The 23,347-nt window shown below is 34.2% G+C and overlaps 1 protein-coding gene across 1 annotated transcript in view; it reads right to left on the reverse strand.

Moving 5' to 3' along the window:
- Positions 1–23,347, reverse strand: part of LOC126741745 (aryl hydrocarbon receptor protein 1) — a 417,955-nt gene that overhangs the window by 269,281 nt on the left and 125,327 nt on the right. The window contains exon 3 of the mRNA XM_050448292.1: positions 8,436–8,626. Within this exon, the coding sequence (XP_050304249.1) occupies positions 8,436–8,626 (191 nt within the window). The remainder of the gene's footprint in view (positions 1–8,435; positions 8,627–23,347) is intronic.

A 23,347-nucleotide genomic window follows, 5' to 3' on the forward strand; every position in this document is an offset into this window, starting at 1 on the left:
TAACTTTTTGAATGGTTGTTTTCTTGAAAAATTTATTACAGTTTTTGGTATTGGGATCATTTTATTTATTTATTTACTGTCTGTAATAATTTTTTTATTTTTTGTTATTTAACAAAAAATTTAATCTGTTTTTAAGGTGTTTGTAATGTGTATTGTTTTGCTTGATGTTAAACTGTCAAATTTAGAATTTAGAACTTTTATATGTAAGTTTATTAGGTATATAATTGAAGAAAAAGCTATATTTAATCAATTATTAGTTAAACGTTACTTAAATTACCATTTTTTAATGAAGTGTGGGGCCACAATGTCAAAGACCAGAATCTGCCATGGTAGAATTCTAAATTTGTAGGTCTTTTATTTGCGTAAATTTATTACTAGATTTTGTAAACTTGTATTTTTTTTTCTTTCTATGCAAATAAAAAATATTTATTATTGTTATTATTATTATTATTATTAAAATCCTATGTATACATTGGCTACCACTGGAGATAGCAAAGTATCCATTAGAATCTCATTCTTCGTCCAGGTTGTAAAACCTGGACGAAGGAACTGAAAACAGGAGTTATGAAGATAAATTTCCAAAAGGTCCATTACTTCCTCCAGTGAGAGTCCAGTGCACTTTGCAAGTGTTGCGTCCTGTCTGAGTCTTTCCCTGATGATTCGAAGGAATTCTCCCCTGGGCACATTTGTATAAACGACTGGAGTATGTAATGAAGTGATTTAAGGAGCTCGCTATAAGGACAGATAAATCTAACCTCAAGGTGTGGCTTTGGTATGTCGATGACATACTTATTATATGGAATAAAAGTGATACAGAGCTAGCAAATTTACTAGGCAAATAAATAACATTAAGCCAAGTACCGGGTTCACAATATAGTTGAAAGCTGAGTAAGCACTGCTGCTATTCGTAGATGTTTCTGTAAAAAATAACAATGAACGCCTAAGGACATCAGTCTATCGCAAACCAACACACAGGCTGGTTCAACAAATGTAGGAATCATTAAAACTGTAGATAGAAAACCAGTCACAATATGCAACAATAATATGGACCTCAGCAGGAAAATGGAAAACGTCACTAAACTAATAGAGACAACTATTAAGAAATCAGCAAAGATAAGTAAAGAGATAATTATAGTAACTGGAGGATCCTACTGGAGTTTTAATGATTTCGTACATCACGGGAACTTTTGAGAAAATGTATCTGAAAACCAAGCCATTATTCCTACTAGACACCAAGAACTGAGTAGACCAAATACCTGTGAATATAAAAAGTCACACATAAGCGAGACAAAGTGACTACTGGATGTTAGGATGGAAACCATCGGAAATGAACTCGAACAGGAGAAATTTCCAGATAAGAAATAGCAAAACAGGCTTGGTCCAATGACTACAACATATATTAGATAGAAGCAAAGATTTTATGCAAGGAGTACAATTGGAAAAAAAGAAGATTCCTGGCAGCAACTTACATAAGGCAAAATCAAGAAATCTTTGGCCAAACCAATGTTGATATGCCCAATATCTGGAGACCCTTACTGTCAGGATACTGCAAGATCAGTGCATGACCAGACCTCATCCTCTACACACATCTCTAGAATATAAGCCTGAAGAATAATTAATGTTACTATTTTATACTTGATAACGGTTGAAAATACTTACAAGCAATTGAACTTTTATAATTTACTACTTTACCAATGTCTATCGCCTTCAAAAACAAATTAATTTCTAGTGTTGTACTCAAGCCGTACTTAAAATTGTGTTTCACAAGTTTCATTAACCATATCTATTAAAATTTTTATATCCGTTTGCAGTACCGCTGGCGACTCTTCACAGTCGTATCAATTGGTTCTTACTCTAAGTTGTGGAGGTTCAGCTTTCTAAAACCAATCTTTTAGAGTAGAAAGAAGTATCAAAAACTATAGGGCAGTTTACACAACATGAGAAAACTAAGTTCCTGATTGTTTAATTACTAAAAAACTTAATTGGCACTGTAGTCACCTTATGAATACCGAACAGCATAGCGTGGCTTCATCAAGGAAAAGTCAGTTTTAATGAATCTTCCCTTAGATCAGAAGTTCTTATTAAACCCTTAGAAAAAGCTTTCAAGTTGATTCTACATATATGCAAACTGTCTCAAAAGCTTTGATAAAGTTCATCATTATTTGCTTATTAAGAATCTTGGTCATTTGGGCCTGCGGTATACATTGCTCAATTTGTTTGCTGACTCAAGCAGTCACGTATGAAAGTGTTGTGTCTTATGTTCTTAAAGTCCTGTTTTTTTTTTTCAATGTATTTATATTTCATTTGGGAAATTCATCGTATATATTTTGTATTTCCGTCTATTCATCTATATCTTTTGCAGATGCTTTAAAGCTATAGTTAAATTTTGTCAGGATTCAGAACTGCTACAAAAGGATATAGATGCTTTCAGTCAATGGTGTATTATCTGATATTGTAAGGTTTTCTTACTAAATGAATGATGCCTTATTTTAGGCAGTTAACAACCACTGGAGGATTGAATTCTCTGTTGCAGGCTTTGCATTGTTAATAATTTTGCTGGAAGTTTATCTTTTGTTTAGAACTTTCATCGCTTTTACGCTTCTACTAATTTTCATACTTTCAAATTTTATTTTTTCAGTGCCAATTTGACTTCGTAAATACGTTACAAGGTCGTTGACTTTGTAAAAACGTTACAACGTTGCAAAGTTGACCGAGTCTGGTGGGGCTTTCAAAACAGTGATATAGTATTTTATGAGGAACGCTTTATAGTGCATTAAGTTGCTAAAAGATCCAAGATTTAGTCTTTCTATGACTATGTCTTTTGCTGGCCATATTGTAACGATATTGGAAACTTCGAGAATACTAGCTGATTCTAGGACATGTCGGAATGACACAAGTGACATACCGCATGATGTCTCTGGCACGTCAACGAATCTTCCGAAATCATAGTCAGCCGAATATATACGAAACCGCGTCGCCGCTGGGACTCAGTGGACAATTCAGTTTAGTGCAATTCGGAATGTTGACGAGATATTTAAATCAGTACATAATAGTACTAAATAAGTAAAGTGAAAATAAATATTTCTAGTAATCATGTTTAGTAGTGTAAGTATGTAAGTAAATCAGTTGACTATTTTCGTGCAACAATTATTTTAATTTACACCTAACTAACGGAAAAAACACTACAATATCAATAATAGTAATAAATTAAACTCCAAGTCACAGGTAAGGCATATATTTCAGGCCTGTGACTTAGCGTTACAGTTATTACTATTTAATTTAAGCCGGCCTCTTCAAAAGCTCGAATATCAATAACATTATCTCAAGAGCTACGCGAATCATAAGGTTCATTTGTAGAGCCTCAGCAGGTATATCCGTAAGCCTTATTAACTTTATATTGTACAATGGTCAAGTCTGTATTAGAATACTCCTTAGTTGGTTGGTTGCTGTTGATTTGCTCTAAATATCAAAAGAGAGTTTATTTAATATATTCTTAAGAGTTACTGCATGGGGGAGCTAGAGCTCGGCAAGTAAGCCTAAGAGTCTCTTTTCGAATTACTCATCTGCCTCCACTCCCAATGCATGGTCCTTATGCATGGACTTGCACGTTATCCCAGTCCTTTCAGATCTTCTCGTTCACGCGTCGTTGCTTCAAAAATGTTCCTTCTCAGACGACTCCACCTATCGCAGATTCCTAATCTGTAGTATAAAGTTTCCTCCTCTGTACCGAATTCGAACAGAGCGGATTTTCTCTTATACCAAGAAAGATGTCTATTTAGGCAGTTATGCCCAGTTAGGATTCCCACTAAGTCTGATCCCCTGTTGGCTCTTTGTTAGCAATCGCCTTACTTTAGAGCCCTCATGATCTGGTATCATCATCAAACCGTTTAGCTCCTTGATTTGGTTCCTTAATTATTCCTCCCTTATCGATTACTATTTAAAAGCCTTTCTTCAACCTTAGTTTGCCACTCGCTGTAGTACATCTGGATGTCACAATTGGTATGGTACTCATTGGTACACATCCTGAGGGATATCGTCATATGGCCTGGTCCTAAGTGAATATCGCTATTCTTCATCCTCTTATGGCCTCCGTTTTAATCCTGACAAGAAGAATTTAGAGGTGTTGCTCTCATGGCTCCAGTAATTGCCACAAATACCAGTCTTTGCAGTCTAGCCAGTTTTTGGGTGTTGGTGACCTTTAATGCCACTGGTCAGCATACCACGGATTAATACGAGACCCTGGGTCGTATGACTGCAGTGTAAAACCCTTGAAAACCACTGTAGAATATGGGGTTTTAGATACCATCTTATATGGTTCGCCATATAAAGGCTGTTGTCTTGTTTTCTCCCTGCTCTACTTTTAAGTTTTGAGTTCAGAACTTAAGTTTTAAGTTCTAAGACTTGAACGTAAGTTTGCTTTCTAAAGTAAGAGACTGTCCATCACCAGATACCAGAGTTTTGACGCCGTTTTAACCCACCTGATTAGCTGACTCGGAGTACACCTGGTCAAGAGGGCGCGACAAATGGTACCTATTTTCGCCTTAACAAATGCTTCTTCCACGTCAAAGAAAAGAGCAAGTGCTATTTCCTTGTTCTCCGTAGCTTTTTTAGCCTTGCTTACTACAAAGCGAAGTGCCGTTACTGTCGACTTCCCTTTCATGTAAGCATGCTAATTTCTATGTAGTGGCGATTCTGTTAAAATCTTCTCTGTTTATCCGCCTTTCTATAGTCCTCATTAGAAATAAAGTCAGTCTTATTGCCCTAAAGGACTTTGGTTGGCGGTAGTCTTTCTTCTCTGGTGTTCGGATAAAGACCATGCTGCCCCCTTCATGCATATGGAATATATCCCATTGCAATACTGGCCTCAAGAACTCTTTAAATAACAGAATATAGTTTAGAGGCCTACCTGCAGCATCATAGGTACGATTTCATCAGGCCCCGCAGTCTTATATTGACTTGCCGACAAGCTAAGGAACTACTATCAACTCCAACTAAAGTGAAGTCTCCCTGGAACCCCTGATTTCTTTTCAACGGAGAATAGATTCTCTGGTTAAAGTTATAGACGGTGATCAGCAGTGACAAAAAAAACTAAAGCGATACTCCTGAACTACAAAAGAAAAGACAAAAACATGAAGTTCCAATTTAAAGGGATAGAAGTTTCTTCAAAGAAGACAGTTGAATATCTCGGCTTTCATCTAAACCAAAGGCTGAAAATAAGCTCACATATTAGGGAGGTGTGTTTGAAAACGCAACGTACGGCAAGAGAAATATCCACAATACTGTGAAATGTACTGGGTCCCTTGGCATCAAAAAGAAACCTTCTGGCATATGCATGCAAAAATATGCAACCTATGTTGAGCATCAGTATGGAGCATCGCAACTTCTACAAAAATAAATAAAAAGAGACTTCAAAACACACAGAGAACAATGGTACTGAGGGTCTGCTCAGCTTGCTGGTCAGCAGGTACTGGTCATATCAAGAATGGTACATTTAAATATTTTGGCCAAAGAAAGGAGCCGTATTTTCGCTTCCAGAGAAATGAAAACGGAAGCAAACAGGATACTTAAAAAGGGAAGATCAATCGAGGAATGGCAGATAGGTGCAGATAGATGAAATGAGTCAGTTAATGGTAGATGGACCCATAATATTATTCCAAATATTCGGCAGTGGATAAGTAGAGACCAAGGGGAACCTGATTACTATTTGACGCAGATGTTGAGTGGACATGGCAGCTTTGACAGATACCTATTTAAAATTTAAAAAATAACACACCCAGCTGCAGATACTGTGAAGAGCCAGAAGACACTACCTAATATACGTTGACTTAGTGCAGAGCAGCGCAAGACATAGTAGAAGGCGAGATATCTACCGAAAACTTTTTGCATATAATCAGTCGAAATAAAGAGAACTTTGAGGCAATTGCTAAGCTCTCCAAAAATAGTTTGTAAATAAAATACAACGAAGAATAAATGGACGATTTGAAGAACGACCCTAGCATTTACTTAAGGAAATGCATATAGCGGGTCCAGGTAGATCCAGAAGAATATTAGACGGTAGTTAAACTTGCCAGAGCAAACTAAGTCCCACAGTACTGGATATTGGATTTACAATTCCGGCTCCAGTATACAATCTGTGTAAACGTATATTACCACTTCAAAAAAAAAAAAAAAAAAAAAAAAAAAAAAAACAAACACGACGGGGATTACCGTAGAGGAGCTTTTTGGCTTACTTTTAGGACTTTGGTACTCCCAAGTTACAACTACTACTATAGACAATTTCGTTAACCAAATTATTAAATCAAAACCTTTTAACAGATTAAGAAACTAATAATTAAGAAATGATTGATCAAAGAAAAATGAGGCACGGACGCAATTTAACTTTAGGTATCAATAACATAACCACCAACGTATGAAAATGTACTTTTAATGAATAATCCAAATTGCTGACACAAATCATTTCCTAAATATTTCTCAAATGTATCCCATACTGTGCTATTACGAAGAATGATTAATTTTGAATATTCGAGCAAATAAGAAGGTATTCTTAGGGTTCAGCTGACTTTCTTTGAAGGACATTTTGCAATAAGGCTAGTGGCTTTAACTGCGGTTTTATGGCGTTTTTTCTATCATTATAACGGATATATTTTAATAAATTATTTATTACACATTGGAATAGGGGAGCCGTAACTGAATAAGATTTTTTAAATTGGGATGTCAGAGGAGGACAAAAATAGTAACGAAGGAGTTGTGGTAGAATTCGGACTAAACTCTAATTCACATAAAGTTAAAAAACTAATTTAGAACGCTTTAGTAGGATCGTTTTTTTTCTATTTTGATTCTATGCTATGATCTGTCTTGCTCCTGACATCGACCTTTTACTTGCCAAAAAAAAAAAATTCAATAGCATGTTTGATTACATTTGTAAAGACCAACGAACTATATAGTAATTTTGGTCTTATCACTTGTTTATAGATCGAACGTTTGTTTTTTTTTATTTAGTACAGCTTCCTGATATTTATTGGTTATATTATTGTTAAAAAGCAAGATTGTTAGAACAGAACCATATAGTTATAACTATATCCAAATATATATCAGTCTATATGCTCAGATTCTGAATAGTTCATCTTTAAAAACTGTACAGCAGCTGCAACCGTTACTACAGAATACTTGCAATAATTTTTAAAGTGATAATATTTCCGTTTAATGCAGTTTTTAGAGAACTTACTCTAAAATATAAAAAATAACTAACAGCAAATCCTTGGACCTTTAAATTATATCTGAAAAACCGTGGGTTATACGATTATATCACGTTGATATAGCATTCATCCATCACTGGAATATTTACAAAATAAGTTATGTAAGCCAATCGACTGGTGGGTATAGTTTAATGCGTATCTCGCGTGTTGCTCAACTATTGCCAGGAAGTTATAGGTTCAATTTTGCCGAATTTGGTATAAATATAGAAGCATACAAGCTCGCGGTGTTAATGATAGAGCAAAATTGCCACTTGTATCAGATTTTTGGTCACCTAATAGAGAAATTAGGGAAAATTTAGGTGAACGTAGGTTATCACTCTCGAGCTAAGTGTAATGAACATGCGATGCTTATTGTGTTCACCATTAATAATATAAAAATTTATAAAAGTCACTGACGTGGCCATTATGAATTATATTGAAGTAGTTTAAAAAAAAACTAATCTTAGTTTAAACACTGAACTTTTAAAAGATAGTGAGTAATTTAGAAGTGCTACGAGGTAGCGCTGTAGATCTATGAGACCATCTTTCACATTTTACATATTCGGTTCAGACTGAAATATTGGCTTGTTTGTTATTAAAAGTATTTCGATCAAAGCTTGACTCTTTTCTTTTAACGAATTTGCATATCATAAACACCGAGAAATCAGTTGATTCTTCGTCATTCCGGAATGACACTAGTGGCATACATGACGCCTCGAAGGTTGACGAGAATCTTCCAGAAAAGCGTTCTGCCGAGTATATAAGGAGCCGCATCGCTGAGAGAAACCAGTTGTTCGTCCAGTGAAGTAAAGTTCGGAATATTGGCGCGAGATTTAAATAGTTATAAATATATATCTCTAGTAGGCATGAGTGTAGTGATTTCGTAATGAAGTTGGTACATAGATTAATTGGCTTTTTCTGATTGTTTTAATTCATATCTAACAAACAGGAAAAACGATACTCAGGGATGAAGCATCGACCTTCTTCTGTAAGCCTGAACTCATTCAAAGACTCTAGACGATTTACATTTTTAGAAATAATCATTGTGACTATTGACTGTTCTTAAAAACCTTATGCTTGTCTGGAGCAATGGCGGGACATAGACTATTTTTGGTACTACATACATTTAATTATTTTAAAAATTGTTTATGGTATACGTTGCGACTTTACATAAATAAAATGAATTTGAAACGTGCTTACCTTGAAAATAGCTTTTTGTGCGTAAATAACTGACGGAAAGACGAAGGATAGACAGCCTGTCAAGCTTTGACAAGATGTTTTGCTCAAATGGCAGAAGACTAGCGAGTGTATCCAATTCGGCGTTCAACCGTTCCCGATGCCTTTTGCTGGGATTACTTTTGGTCACGCCATCTTTAGGTGTCGGTTTCAAACTAAAAAAAAAATACGTTCATTAATGACAACATAAATAATTGATTAAAGCATGTAATACTAATTGATGTATAATTGGTTCTCCTTCTATATAGAAAGAAGATCAATAAGCTTAGTGTGTTAAACATTTCACACTTAAGTACTACTGGCCTAAATCCGCAGATCCGCTCGAATATTGGTGAGAAGTTAAAAAGTCATCTAGTATTAAATGTTTTCCACTTTACTGATTTCACTTAATATAGTTTGCACGTGGCAGCGAGGGCGCCTCTTAAGCATGATCAGTTCTTCTGTATTGTTGAACAGCCAATTGCCATTGCAAAATTATTGGCAAGTTTGCAAATAAACTTTCCGAGAGTAAAAAATAACTGTCTATATTTTCACGCGATTCTGTATTGAGGTTCTTTAGTTACAAACGAACATAGCAACAGACATTTACATTTATATACATATATAGATGGATAGATCGTTTGTATGATATCAGATCTGTAAATGCAGGCCACGTCGTCTCCTTCATATTGCATTTCATTGCCAAGCGATGAAGCTTTGATCTCATTTTCATAGTATCAAGAAATTTATTTTATAAAAAAAAAAAAAATTGTTTTTATTGAAAAAATAGGTGCTAAAGCAAGGTGCTAATGTAAGATCTCAGTAACCAAAGGATTTAGTAACTCGTAGTTCATGTAAATTAATGCAGTATAACTCTCTCATAAACCATTTGGAAAATTTAACTTGCTGCTTTATTTATATAGATGTTCAGACTTTAAAAATACTTAACTTTAAGTATTGTTTAACTTTAATCCTTAACAGACGTTGTGGAGTCCCAAGGACTCCCAGAACTATATTAACACATATTCATCTTTAGCCTTTTATCCCAGCACGGCGTGCTTTTTAGTATCTTCCTACTATGGCCTCAGCAACATCATGTTAGCGCGACAAAATTGTCAGTCACTCTTGAACCTGCGAACCGAGCACATGGTAGTCCCTGGGACCTCACAACGTAGTTTTCGTGACTTTTTTGAGGCAATTGATGGCAACTCGTCGGAAAGTAGTGCAATTGGGTGATCCCGAGTCTGAAGAGACTGTTCAGGCGTGTTATGATGAATTGGGCAGTGATTCTTCTAATCTGGAAGGAGTATCGAAGATGGTGAATATGTTTTCAGTGCACATGAATCCAAAAGTAAAATGTCCGAGGAAGAAATCGATAGATCTGCAGGAGTCGAGAATGTTATGGATTAGAAGATGGAGGAGAACTTAGATCAGGAAAGGGATGAACATGTAAGAAAAAATTATTATCCCTTCTATGCGTGGCATATTTGACGCTGATAATAATATAGAGCCAATTGACGCCTGAAAGAAAATTTTTAGCCAAGACATGTTAGAAGTTATGGTACATTACACTAACCTAAAATTACAGGAGTATAGACAGAAGGCTTCAAGTGAGAATCGCACTGAGTTTAAAGACACCAACGAAATTGAGATTAATGGACGCCTTGGTCTCTTGCACTTGACATCTATATTCAAATCAAATAACGGAAGTTTAAAAGCTATATTCGCTACAGATGGAACTGGAAGGGAAATATTCCGATTGGTTTTTTCAGCCCGCAGGTTTCAAGTGCTTCTGATATATATTCGATTTGATAAACGCAACGAAAGAAAGAAGCGAATGAAAGTTAATTCAGCGGCTGCAATATCAGAAATATTGAAAAAATTCAACAAAAATTCACAGGCTTATACTTTGGGTGGAAAAGTTACGATAGATGAAATACTTGTGGGTTTTAGGGGTCGCTGTCGTTTTAAAATGTACATACCCAATAAACCTGAAAAATATGGAGCGATGGTGCAATACTTAGCTGATGCCAGACCTTATTATGTGTACAACACCTATATATATTGTGGTAAAGGTAGCGACACTTCAAAGGACTTGACTGATAAAAGAAGAAGCTGGCTGATATGGAAATTTTTATTAATTTTGCTAATACTGGTGTTACTCTAGTCGAAGCTAGAGAGGCCCTTTTTGAAGTCCTGATCCAGAGATGCAGTGAAGTATACGCATGTCTAATCGATCATAAAAATGAATTTAGTCGCGTTCAACATCATAAAATTCAATCAATTAATATTCTGAAAGAGGCCGGCTTGGACAATAAAGATATTAGATTTATTTGAAATCTCTACTGGAATCTTCCATTACACCGTGGAATTAAATAACGATGTGTTCTACTCAACTTATATGAAACTTATGGAATATAAGTTTCATATTCAACTTATATTCCAAAAAAAATTTCAACGAAGTCCTTAATGGAGTAAAAACCTTTTGAGCGGAATCAGACTGAATAATATTTGATATACCGACGATAGCATGGTGATAGGTTTATTCCTACGCAAGCTGTTGTTCGCCTTTGTAAACCAATCTTTGGGACCAACAGGAATGTCACGGACGACAACTGGTACAATTCAATTGAACTAGTGGATATTTTATTAAAAAAACTCACGTACGTTAGTACACTATAAAAAAACGTGAAGTACCTCTTGAATTCCTTCCTTCCAGAACAAGAGAAGTAGGGTCATGTCTCTATGGCTTTACCAAATTAATAACTTTATTATCGATCGTACCGAAGAAGGGCAAAGCTGTTGTGCTCCTTTCATCCATGCACCACACTAAAAATGTTGATCCAGATAGAGAATTGCAGGAGATAAATGAATTTTACAACAAGACGAAATCAGGTGTGGATGCCGTAGATGAAAAATGTTCTAGGTATTCGTGTAGCAGACGTAGATTGTAGATTGAGGAGGGAGTCGTTTCGGCTGATCCGCCGCTCAGCACTGCTACCTGTGAGATATTTTGTGCATAACTCTACTTGTCTTAGTTTGTCTCAAAAAGTCTTAGACTTCTGCCGTACAAAGCTATATTTTTGGGAGGTAGTTGTCCCACTTCTTGAGGTGTTGGTTGTACCCCTTCCAGGTACTTAAGCCTCTTGCAGAGTTGGGTCGGGCATTCACAGAGCAGGTGTTCTGCTGTTTCTGTGGCATTGCTGCAGAATCTACATTGGTCGTCCTCTGTTATACCTATTGCCTTTAGGTGATATTTCACTGGGCAATGACCGGTTAGGAGTCCGACTGCTGTTCTGATGTCTGATCTGTTTATGTCTAGGAGCTGTTCAGCTCTTTTTCTAGAAGTGGTTATAAACTTTTTTGCCTGTCTTAGTCCTGGTGCTCTTCTCCAGTGCGACAGCAATTGTTCTTTTTCCCACCTGTTTAGGTCTTCGGTGATGTGGGTCTTCATTAAACCACAGTATGGCTCTGGACCATAGTATGGTGTTTGAGCCCCTTTTTTTGCAAGGCGATCGGCTTCTTCGTTCCCCTCTATACCCCGATGGCCAGGTAGCCACATTAGTGTTACTTGATTCTTTGTTGTAAGGCGCTTTAGGGTTTGTTTGCACTCCCAGACTAGCTTTGAATCACATTTAAAAGCTTTCAGGGCCTTTAGAGCAGCTTGGCTGTCTGATAGTATAAATATGTGTTTTCTTTGGAGGCCTTGGTTGATGCACTCTTCTGCACATATGTCTATGGCAAGCACTTCAGCTTGAAAGATGTTAGGGTATTTGCCCAGTGACTTTGAGATCCTAATGTTAGGGCCTGACACGCCCAGTCCTGCTCCTTCTGTTAGTTTGGAACCGTCTGTGTACCATAGCGATGCATTGTGGGCTTTTGGTACTTCTTTTTTCTTCCATGATTGGCGATCATCTATGATCACTTCGAATGGAATTTCTAGATCCAGTATGGCCGTTATGTGGTCACGTGGTTTGCTGACATTTGTGTGTAGCAGATGTACAAAACGATGGCGATATTCTATAGAATTGTCGATATGAGTGGATTGAATGCATATAAAATTCATCAATGTCATAAAAACAGGCAGGTTTTATCAAGAGTTAAATTTCTAAAACTGCTGGCTAAACAACTATATGTTCTTCTTCTTAATGAAAGGGCCGCCAACCTTCGTCTATCAAATCATTTGAGAGAGAGTATCAATAAAGTACTAGGAATTGCAGCTGGACCACAGAATGACGAAGAGCTAGAAGTTTTACCTAGAAACGCAAGAAAATACTGCTCACGTTGCAACCCAAGATTACGGAGGAAGACTTCTTATTTATGCACAAAATACAAAAATTCAATCTGCCTGCAATGTTGTAGGAAAGTATGCCAAAACTGCCTCGTTGATGTCGATGAAAGTAGATAAATAAAAAAAAAATTAGTAAATAATCCTGCAGATTTTGAAATATTTTTGTATAAATATCTTTTGAATAACCAAGAATTTTTTTTTTCAGATATATACTATAAAGAAAAAGCTTCAGTAGTCGGTTACCGAATATTTTCATGACGTAAGATTGCCTATGCATTTATAAAAAAAAATTGTTTTTTTTAAATAGAATACCCTTTTTGTTTTATGTTAAAATAAAGTTAATTTACTTCATAAGTTTTTTTTATGGAAAGCCCCTTTTACCCTAAAATAATAAAAAATATAAGAGAGTGTTGCTAACTGTCATAATCTGTTGTCAAAAAATTGTCCCAGGGAGAAATTGTTGGAAGGGACCCCACAACGTGGTTTGTGTCTCACGTCATTAAGGCTTCTTATACTAATTTCAGGATTTTTTTCAACGGTCGCTAAAATAATTTCCTCATCATCAAGGTTAAAAATTGGATTTCTTCCTGTCTCATGGTTCCTTGGAACGACTGTTCCTGTCTCTGTCAGCCGCTGATGAAGTGCAATAAACGTAGTGTCATGGATGTCTCCTGTTACGAAAATTTTCAGCGTACCTACGTTGAGCTAGTCTAGCATTACACTGCGATTCGCGATAAACTAAATGCATATCAGCATATTCTTCGTTATTAAAATACATCAATATTAAAGTTAAAATTTAATAATTTTTTTTTTAATGTCAATAAATATTTACAAGGATATATTTACAGATAAGTCACAACTGCATCAAACTTGTTTTTATTTCTGTCGTTTAATATTTAGCCCACTAACAAAATTTAAAGAAACTTTTAATATTAGTGAAATCCGTTGCTATGTGCTTTATTAAAATGGGTATTCCCAAAAAAAACCTTACAAACGTTTTTTTTCTCCAGTATGTCACTTCTGAGAATATAATTTGGGAGACTCATTGTAAAGTAAAACAAGCATTGTCGCATAAGATTTTTATGAAGAAAAGACGAGCAAATTAGGATATTTTTGTGGAAATAGTGTTACTAGTTGTGTTAGGATGTGTATTTAGGCATAAAAATTATGCTGACAGGGGCAGCAAAATTGGCATTTCCTTCTCCACCAGTTTGATGATGGATGTATGCCCTGTCTCTTCTTTACACAGAATGCCAGCACCTCCTTCTGTATCTCTGGTGGGAGTACCGGCAAGCCCAGGAGGATGTTTAGCGCTGCACCTGGTGTGATTCATCCTTTGCAGTATAGCCAGTTTTTGAGCATTTAAGGCCTGGTTTGTAGCTGTCCATCAGACCACCGAGCCATACTTTACTCTAGGTCTGATCATAGCAGTATATAGCCAGTGTAGGATGTTGGATGTTAAATCCCACTTCCTATAAACTGCCCTTTGAACTTTTCGCAAAATAGCAATTCTTTTATATACTACCTCGGAGACGTACTTACTCCACGTTAGCTTGCTACCCAGGTACATGACTAAGTACTTGACTTAGAGGTTTCTGGGATATTAATGGCGGTCTTAGTCCTGCAAGATTTCTCCTTTTCATTGGAAGCATGATCTCTGTTTTGTCGGCAATGACAGAGCCCCGTTTTCACGCACCATCTTTGGATAATCCCGCATGTGCTCTGCATGCAATCACACACTACTTTAATGAGTTTGCCTGTAATTATGAGCAGTCTATCATCTGCGTAAGCCTGCGCGTAGAACCCTTCCTGCTCAAGCTGCTTTAGGAGGCCGTTGATGACCAGATATCAGAGCTTTGGTGATAGGCAACTCCCTTGCGGACTCTCTCAGAGCTGAGCTGGATAATTAAAGGTAAAACAACTGGTAAAACGAAGTTTTACCGTCCACATTAATCATGGAGTATTGTTGCAGAAGGAGTTTCATAGTTTCCGTGGTATTCTGAAACTATCTTTCAGAATATTCATCAATATCATTATATTATATCTGTAGATCCTGTGTTAAGTGACTCTACGTCATGGAAGTTAGCAACAGAATCAGAAACGAAAATCAAATTTTTACAGTCAACCAAATAAGTTCTGCACGCAATATATTTTTAAGGATTAAATCTGATTTTAAATTTCTAAAATAAAGTTAAGAGAAACATTATAATAACATATGAAAAAAAGGGGTGTAAACTAATTTTTTTGTAGCATAAAAGATAAATGTTGGTAAAATATTAAGCCATCAAAAAAATCACAGTTATTGTTAAAAATTATGTTACACCTTCAAACTTCATCCGCTAAAAAAACGTGTGTCTCTGAGATATATCGTGTATTTTATTTTTTTTTATTTATACACCAAGTTTGAAGGTGTAAAGAAATTTTTAATAATTACTGTGATTTTTTTAAATTATTTATTATAAGAGCGTAGCTTTTATAGAGGACCGCTTCTTTTTGGGAGTTTTCGCACTATCTCGGGACTCGTCGGATAAAAGTGCCTATACCTTTTTTTCTAATTAGGGTAGAGAAGTGATTTTTACCTTTTTATAATCTAGAAATATCAGGCTACAACTTGATTGTTTACAGATTTTCATTTGTTTTTTTGTTAAGGACTAGGATGCCTTCAAAATCAAAAATTTTTTTTTTGTCCAATTTTTTCAATGGGAATTCGCTACAGGTCACAGCGCTTCTTTGAATGTTATGAAACTTCACGGATCGACTAGAGTTTATGTGAGACAGTGCGGTATAGTTTTTGGTTATTCTAAGCATACGGGAAGTATTTTTTTTTAACGTCCAAAGTTTCAGACATGAGTGATATTCTAGCCCCTCTGACGGTTTAACAATTGTTTGCCGGAAATAATGACTCACAGAAGATATGTTCACCTTATTGAGAACTACAATTTTTATAAAGGACTTTTTTTGAAAAAAATGTTTTTTTTTAGGAAAAAAATCAAAAAAACCCAAAAAAATTGATATTTTTTTAGTTTTTTCTGTGTAAAATTTTTATGGTGCAAAACTTAAAAAAATTTAATTTGGATTAATTAAACGTACGCTCTTTTTAAATAAAACAAAGTAATAAGTTTACCGCTATCATTTATACAGGGTGAGCAGTGCTCAGTTGAAATTACCCTTTTTCACACTTTTTTTTTCCAGCCTTAATAACTTTTTGGTGGCGCCACTTAGAGCCAAATGGCTTATAGGCGGTTTGTAACGTGTGATAAGCATAATGTTTTGCAATTTCAACCGTACTTCTAAGTAAAACCGTTTTTGAGTTATGAATTTTTAAATTTTTTTTTACTTTGGAAACTAATTGTGCGCACCCGGTATGTGATAGAAGAACCAAAACCAATCGAGCAGATGCGCCATTTATTTTACTATAACATACTAAAATTTCATTCTTTCGCTATTTTTACAAGTACCCTAAAAGTAATTTTTTTTCAAAAAAGTCCCAAGTACGAAAAATCGCTAAAAATCTACCCATACAAGAGTTCGAGTCACCTATGGCCGGCGTCTCCATGGCAACGAAACCGGCGATTTTCGCCCGTTTCCACCTAAAATAAGATCCTTTTTATAATCGAAATTTAACTACTAAAATCGATTGGAATCGGTCCAGAATTGATGTTAAACTGTTCCTAAGGCTTTATACTATTTTTCCATGTGTAAATCATAAAGTAAAAACCTTTTTTTATACCCGAAATCATCGTCTGAAAATGGTCGATTTTGACGTCTACGCGCGATTTTAATGTCGACTTTTACGGCGGTTTTGACAACATGGCGTCAACGTGGATGAATCGGCTCGGACTTGCTTCCTAATTTCATTGATAAAATGCTTAAAATAGCTCAGAACTTCCTGAAATTGATACGGAATTATTCAAGAGACTCTGGAGAATCCGAATATGTGCATATCTTTTACCAAATCGGGCCCTTTTAGCCGTGATAATTCGCAACGTTTTGACGTTTTACCATTTTCCGTGTATTATTATAATATTCATGCGACACAGTGGTCTATACAAGGCATTTTGCTAGACAAAAATTACACAAGTGGGCCCTAATGATAAAAAAAAATCTAATCGGGATTTAATGGGTATTATTTTATGTGGTTTTTTTTTTTTACTTTTTTGGTATTTGCCCGATTTGAATAAAATTTGGTATTTGGATTTGGTTTAGGGTATAATTATTAATTTTTTACAAATTTTTAAAATATTGTGTTTTAGGGTCACGTGACTACCAAAACTTTTTTCCTATGGATCCGATTCGATTGAAATTTTGTATTTGGAGTTTATTTAGGAAATAATTATTGATTTTTAATATTTTTTTTTTAAATATTGAGTCCTAAGGTCACGTGACAATCAAAACTTTTTTCCTATGGGTCCGATTTGATTGATATTTGGTATCTGGGGTTTATTTAGGAAATAATTATTGATTTTTTATAAAGTTTTAAAATATTAAGTTTTATAGTCACGTGACAATCAGAACTTTTTTCCTATGAGTCTGATTCTATTCAAATTTGGTATTTGGAATTTATTTATGAAATAATTATTGGTTTGTATCAAATTTTTAAAATATTGAGTTTTAGGGTCACGTGACTATCAAAACTTTTTTTCTATGGGACCGATTTGATTAAAGTTTGGTATTCGAGGTTCATTTAGGAAATAATTATTGATTTTTAGCAAATATTTTAAGTATTGGCTTTTAAAGTCACGTGACAATTAAAACTTTATTCCTATGGGTCTGATTCCAGTAAAACTGCAGTCATATTATATATTAAAGCATACTTAAATTCGAGCGGAGCTCTTATCACATCATGGTTCTGTGAAGCATGATACCCCAAAAACCGTAGACTCAAAGCTTGTAAGTCATATAACGCGGTGAGTAGCGTTGTCGGAGCAACTGCTCAACAATTTTCAATGGTTATTTCGACTTGAATTGTATTTAAAAAACTTTCTACTGATCAAAATTAAGGAAAATTTCTACTGGTCCCAACTGATCAAAATCCGAGCGAAGCTCGTATTTGTTATTTTATAAACGTTTATATTTTATGCCGAAAAAAAAATAAATCTACACCCTTTTTGTCTATATGTAATTATAGTTTTTCTCTTAACTTTATTTTAGAAGTTTAAGATCAGATTTAATGCTTAAAAATATATTGCGTGCAAAACTTATTTAGGCGACTGTAAAAATTTCATTTTCATTCCTGATCATAACGTGTGACTCTTCAACATCTGAAAAATGTAATATATTTGCGGATGATATCACAACAAAAGAAGAATTGCATCAAATGATTTGCTCCGATTTTTTTGGCTCTGATGTTCTTGTTGTAAAGCTAACTTATTGGTACTAAACGGCACTGTATTTTAAGCCTTAAGCATTAACTCCCTATTTATACTTTAACTTTAAAAGACTTAGAATTTAAATAGGTTCATAGGTTCTTTATTATTTGAAAATCTATCTTATGGAGAGACATTTCTCCAAATATTCCGCTAACAAAAACCTTTAAATTATTACAAAAATCACTAAAAGGTACTAGCAGTGATGACAACTAGTTAATACTGTCATTTGAGATTCCTTTATCATTTTATTGGTCTTTAATTTAATTTTCCTTTGGTTTTCTAGTTTTCTAGCCTTGACCAAAAGAGGCAGATTAGTTAAACAAAAATGTATTAGAATAGATAGAACAGAGCATGGTAAAAAACAAAAAAACTAAAACTTGATGATTTTTTTTTTTTTTTTTTTTTTTTTTTTTTTTTTTTTTATAAAAGGTAAAAAACACGAAATCTACAGCATCACAAATACATTTAATAAAATAACGAAGGTTACATGTTTCGCTCGACTAGAGCATCATCAGACCTAAACAATAATTAAAATTATGTAACCCGAAAACAGGAGAATTCAACAAAAACTTACCATAACATACACAAAACACCTAATATTTAAGAAAACAAAGATTACAATAAAGTGGCACTATCTATGTACAAAGAACTCAACTAATCAATCAAATCCTTTATACATTTCAGAAATCTAACCATCATTTAAGAGTCTAGAACTACTAGTAGTTCTAGATACTACTATACTATAGATACTACTATACTAGTAGTACATAGATAGTGCCACTTTATTATCTTTGTTTACTTAAATATTAGGTGTTTTGTGTATGTTATGGTAAGTTTTTGTTGAATTCTCCTGTTTTCGGGTTACATAATTTTAATTATTGTTTAGGTCTGATGATGCTCTAGTCGAGCGAAACATGTAACCTTCGTTATTTTATTAAATGTATTTGTGATGCTGTAGATTTCGTGTTTTTTACCTTTTATAAAAGTGTATGACCAGCATCTTTGGGATAATGGATGAGTTTTTCGAGTTAAAACTTGATAAAATTAAATTTAAAAATTGGCCATTACTCGAAAACCAAGAAATTTATAGCATTCTTCTAATAAAAAAGCGTATGTGTAGCAAATCTTATTAAATCTTGAAATTCTTTATTATTGTCTAATAAAATATTAATATCTCCATTCTTGTTTATCTTATTGTCTATTTAACATTAAAATTAATGCTTTTATAGTTATCAACAACCGTATTATTACACAAAATCCTCATACAATATCTAAATTATGTTTTTGTTATCATATAAGTCTATCCACTTCCTTCACTGTACCTTTAGTGGTACATAATATTAATAATGAATATGTACATTTAAAAACAAAAGGGTCTAGTTGAATAAGTAAATATAACATAAATAATTGAAAAACCTTTTGGCGCCCAACAAAAATTCATTAAAAAGTAAAACCTTTTAAACAACAGTGGTTCTAGTTCGGCATATCATGAAACAATGTTGCATGTAAAAGAAATGTGTGAAAACGAAAGTAAGGATCGGATATCACGTAAAAATCATTTCCATGATTTTGACGGATATCTGGGAATCTCGTGCAGAATGCATGACCTTTAGAAAATAGTAGCTAGTCATGACACTGGGCTCTTTCATGAATGAAACCGCACCACTACACTATACACAATGTGCGTTTCGCCATGCCTTACGTGTACAATGTGATAATGACGTAGTAAAATCGTATCCACGAAAGGTCCAACTTAAAACGCGAAGATGATTTATACTGTCGAGTGAAAGAATTTACTATTTTAACTTATAATTAGGTGGGCCATCTATGATTGATTTATAAAGGTGGGTCACGAAAACACAGTTTAAATTAATTTTTTTTTCTTTGGGTCGTTAAATGAATTAATTATTAAATGACATATTATACGCGTAGGCGTATGTCTAATAACTGAAGTTCCTATATAAGCTGAATGTGTCCTATTTAATTCATATTACAACTTTTTTTTGTTATTAGACTATTTTCTTGCTTAAAAAAATAAGAGATTCACAAATAAAACAAATTATATACCAAGGGATAAAGGGACTAGGGGATTCATAGAACAATTTATTTAAAGAGGAATTTTCAGAAAAGATTGATAGGTCATTCAGTAAAAACACCACTAAAATTCTACCAATCTTTATATATGTCCTAGACGCTTTCTTTACATATGTTTGAGGAATGTTCTTTGATCTTTGATTTTTAGTTTTTTGAATACGTAATTTATACACCTTCAGAAAATCTCACATTATTTTGTCGTTAATAAATCAACCAATCAACAACCTAACGAATCCCATCCTTCAATTCATCTTCAGGAAATGGATTACAGGATAAACACGACGTGAGTCTGGGCTAAAAAAAATATTGATAGTGAGAACAATTTTAATTTGGAATATGTTAATAATGGAGAAGTCTGGGGTTTCTAAAGAAATGATGAATATTTAATAGCTTTGTAAGACCACAAGAAGATAAAATTAACTAAAAGTGACCAAAAAATAAAAACACATTGGACAAAGATATTTTAATATTTAAAGAATTTTAATTTAAAGACTTTGACAAATGTCAAAAAATTGTGTTTTTATAAAAAGAATATCGGATTTGGTATAAATGTTAAATATCATAGACTATTATAGATAAGAAGTTTTAGAAAATTAATTACAAAAATAATAAGAAATAGTGGCCCCAAAATCGCTCCTTGGAGAATTTCACAAGTAATAGTTAAAAATGAACTTTATACACTGTTAATCTAAGCCGACTATTTCCTATTTTTTAGGTAGATTATAATTAATCTTTGAAGAGGTCTTCGAGTGCCGTATTTTTTTAGTTGCTGCAGTAAGATACTATTGTTAACCATATCAAACGCCTTCTAAAGGTCAACAAATATGCAAGTAAGATAGTAAATAAGTTGGTCCTATATATGAAAATGTACCATGATGCCCTTTGATGAATTGTTTAAAATGTCTTCCTAAATCTGCTTTAACAAAAAAATTCAAGGCATATTTACAGAGTTTAATAATAATTATAAACTAATATTACAAACTAGAACCATTTTTTTAAAGTAGGTATTCAAACTGAACACCTCCTTCTTAAATACATAATTAACACCTTTTTCTAACTAATTTACAAGCGTTTATAAGCTCAAGAGGTCTAATAGCACGAAAAGCTTGCCTAGTCGCTACTTGCAACTCTTCCCGTGTTTCGATAGTTCTTCCTTTAAAAACTAAATCCTTCAATCTCCCCCATAAAAAAAAATCAAAGAGTGTTAGGTCACAAGACCTAGCAGGCCACAATATAGGTAGCCCCCTAGTACCAATCCAATGATCCCGAAATTCCTGATTTTGAAAAATCAGTCGTAATTCGTGCGTTGTGCGAAGGACAACCGTCTTACTGATAATACGTGTTTCGAACTCTCGCTAATGGTAAATTTTCCAAAAATGGTGCAACATATGTTTGTAAAATATTTACATAATCTTGGGCAGTCAAAATTTCATTAAAAAAATGAAGACCCAAAAATCTACCTCGAAAAATTCCAACCCAAATATTGAAGCCCAGCCGTCTATGTCTGTTCGCGCGTACTACAATATATGGGTTTTCTGTAGTTCAGTAATAGGAATTATACCTATTATATATTCCTGAAGTATCTATTCGGCTTTCATCTGTCCAAATAATGTTATTATGGAAGTTCTCGTCCAATCTGCACTTATTGACATACCAATCACAAGGTGATGAACTTTCCTAACCCTGTAGGGTTTAAATTTGTGCTTTTTAAGCGTTTTTAAAACTCTGGTTTTCTCAACACTTATATCCTCTGCTACTGCTCGATGAGATTTGTTAGGATGATCTAAAACCTCACCTATTACATAAAGTTCCTAAATTTCAGCTTCAACATCAACAGCATAAGTTTTGGGCCTTGGCTTTTTAAAACTTCCGTGCTTCACAAGATTTAATTTAACACTGGAAATATTCTTTTATCTGGTTAACAACGTTCAGGAAAGGTATTTAAATATAATTCACTGGCTGCCTCGGAATTTTCATTAGACGGAAAATAGCACTTTAACATGTCAACTTTTTCGTAATTTTCATAATTTTTTTTTAAATTCCCTAAATATTTGAGCACTATATAGCTCTAAATACAGCAAATTCAAACGTTTATTAGCCACCATTACAAAAAAAAGCATAATTACAGAAGGTAATATGATTATATACATGAAATTGAATATTACAATATTAAACAAAGAGAGCATATTAAAAACAATAGGTTATAGAAAGAATTTAGTTAACACAAGTAAGGCAACTAATAAGTCATGCGTTCAGACTTCCAGAAAAGAAGAAAACAGTACTAGTACAATAGATTATGTCGTATCTTCCTTTGAGCCAGATTTCGTCGATTGTACTGTCTTAAGCCCAGGTTTCTCAGACCATGAAGCAATGTTAACAAAGTTTTCCATAACTCAATCTAAAAGTAAAAATGTTCCACGCAAATTAGGCCGTATTTTCTCGGATAAAAATTTTTTACATTTTAGGCACCTTTGTCAATCAACTGACTGGAATATTCTCTCTGACGACGTTGATTCAGAATTCTCTAGATTTGTAAAAACGCTATCTAGTCTTTCTCACAAGTCCTTTCCTTTGAGACCTCTTAAAAAGAAGCAACATAACCCCTGGTCTACCCAAGGCTTGCGTACATCTGCTAAGAACATGCGCTTATTATCTCATCTTAAGAAATTTTCAGACAGCGCTTTTTTTCATGAGTACGTAAGACTTTACAAAAAGATTTATCAGAGAACTTTAAAAGCCGCCAAGGATATTTACTATAATAGGAGACTGGCTAAATCTAAAAATGTGGCTAAGGAAACATGGTCGATTGTTAATGCTTTGAGAAATAGGCCTTCTTTGTCGAATACTATCTCCACTTCATCTGAAAACCTTAATGATTAATTTGTAAATGTGGCAAATAATTTAATGAGTACCATAACTCCTTCCCATGATCCACTTTCATATCTTCCCATTGCAAATGAGAATTTCCACAGCTTCTTCTTTACGCCCGTAGTGTTACCAGAGCTTTGCAGTTCAATTAGGGAAATCAAAAACAAAGGCTCTTCTGGAATTGATGGAATTACTCTCAAAATTTTTTCAAATCTGCCCGAATGTACATTATGTCATCTTATTACTCTAATTAATCAGTCTTTTCAAAAAGGTGT

This window comes from Anthonomus grandis, chromosome 10 (genome assembly GCF_022605725.1).
Source record: "Anthonomus grandis grandis chromosome 10, icAntGran1.3, whole genome shotgun sequence".
Lineage (NCBI taxonomy): Eukaryota > Metazoa > Arthropoda > Insecta > Coleoptera > Curculionidae > Anthonomus > Anthonomus grandis.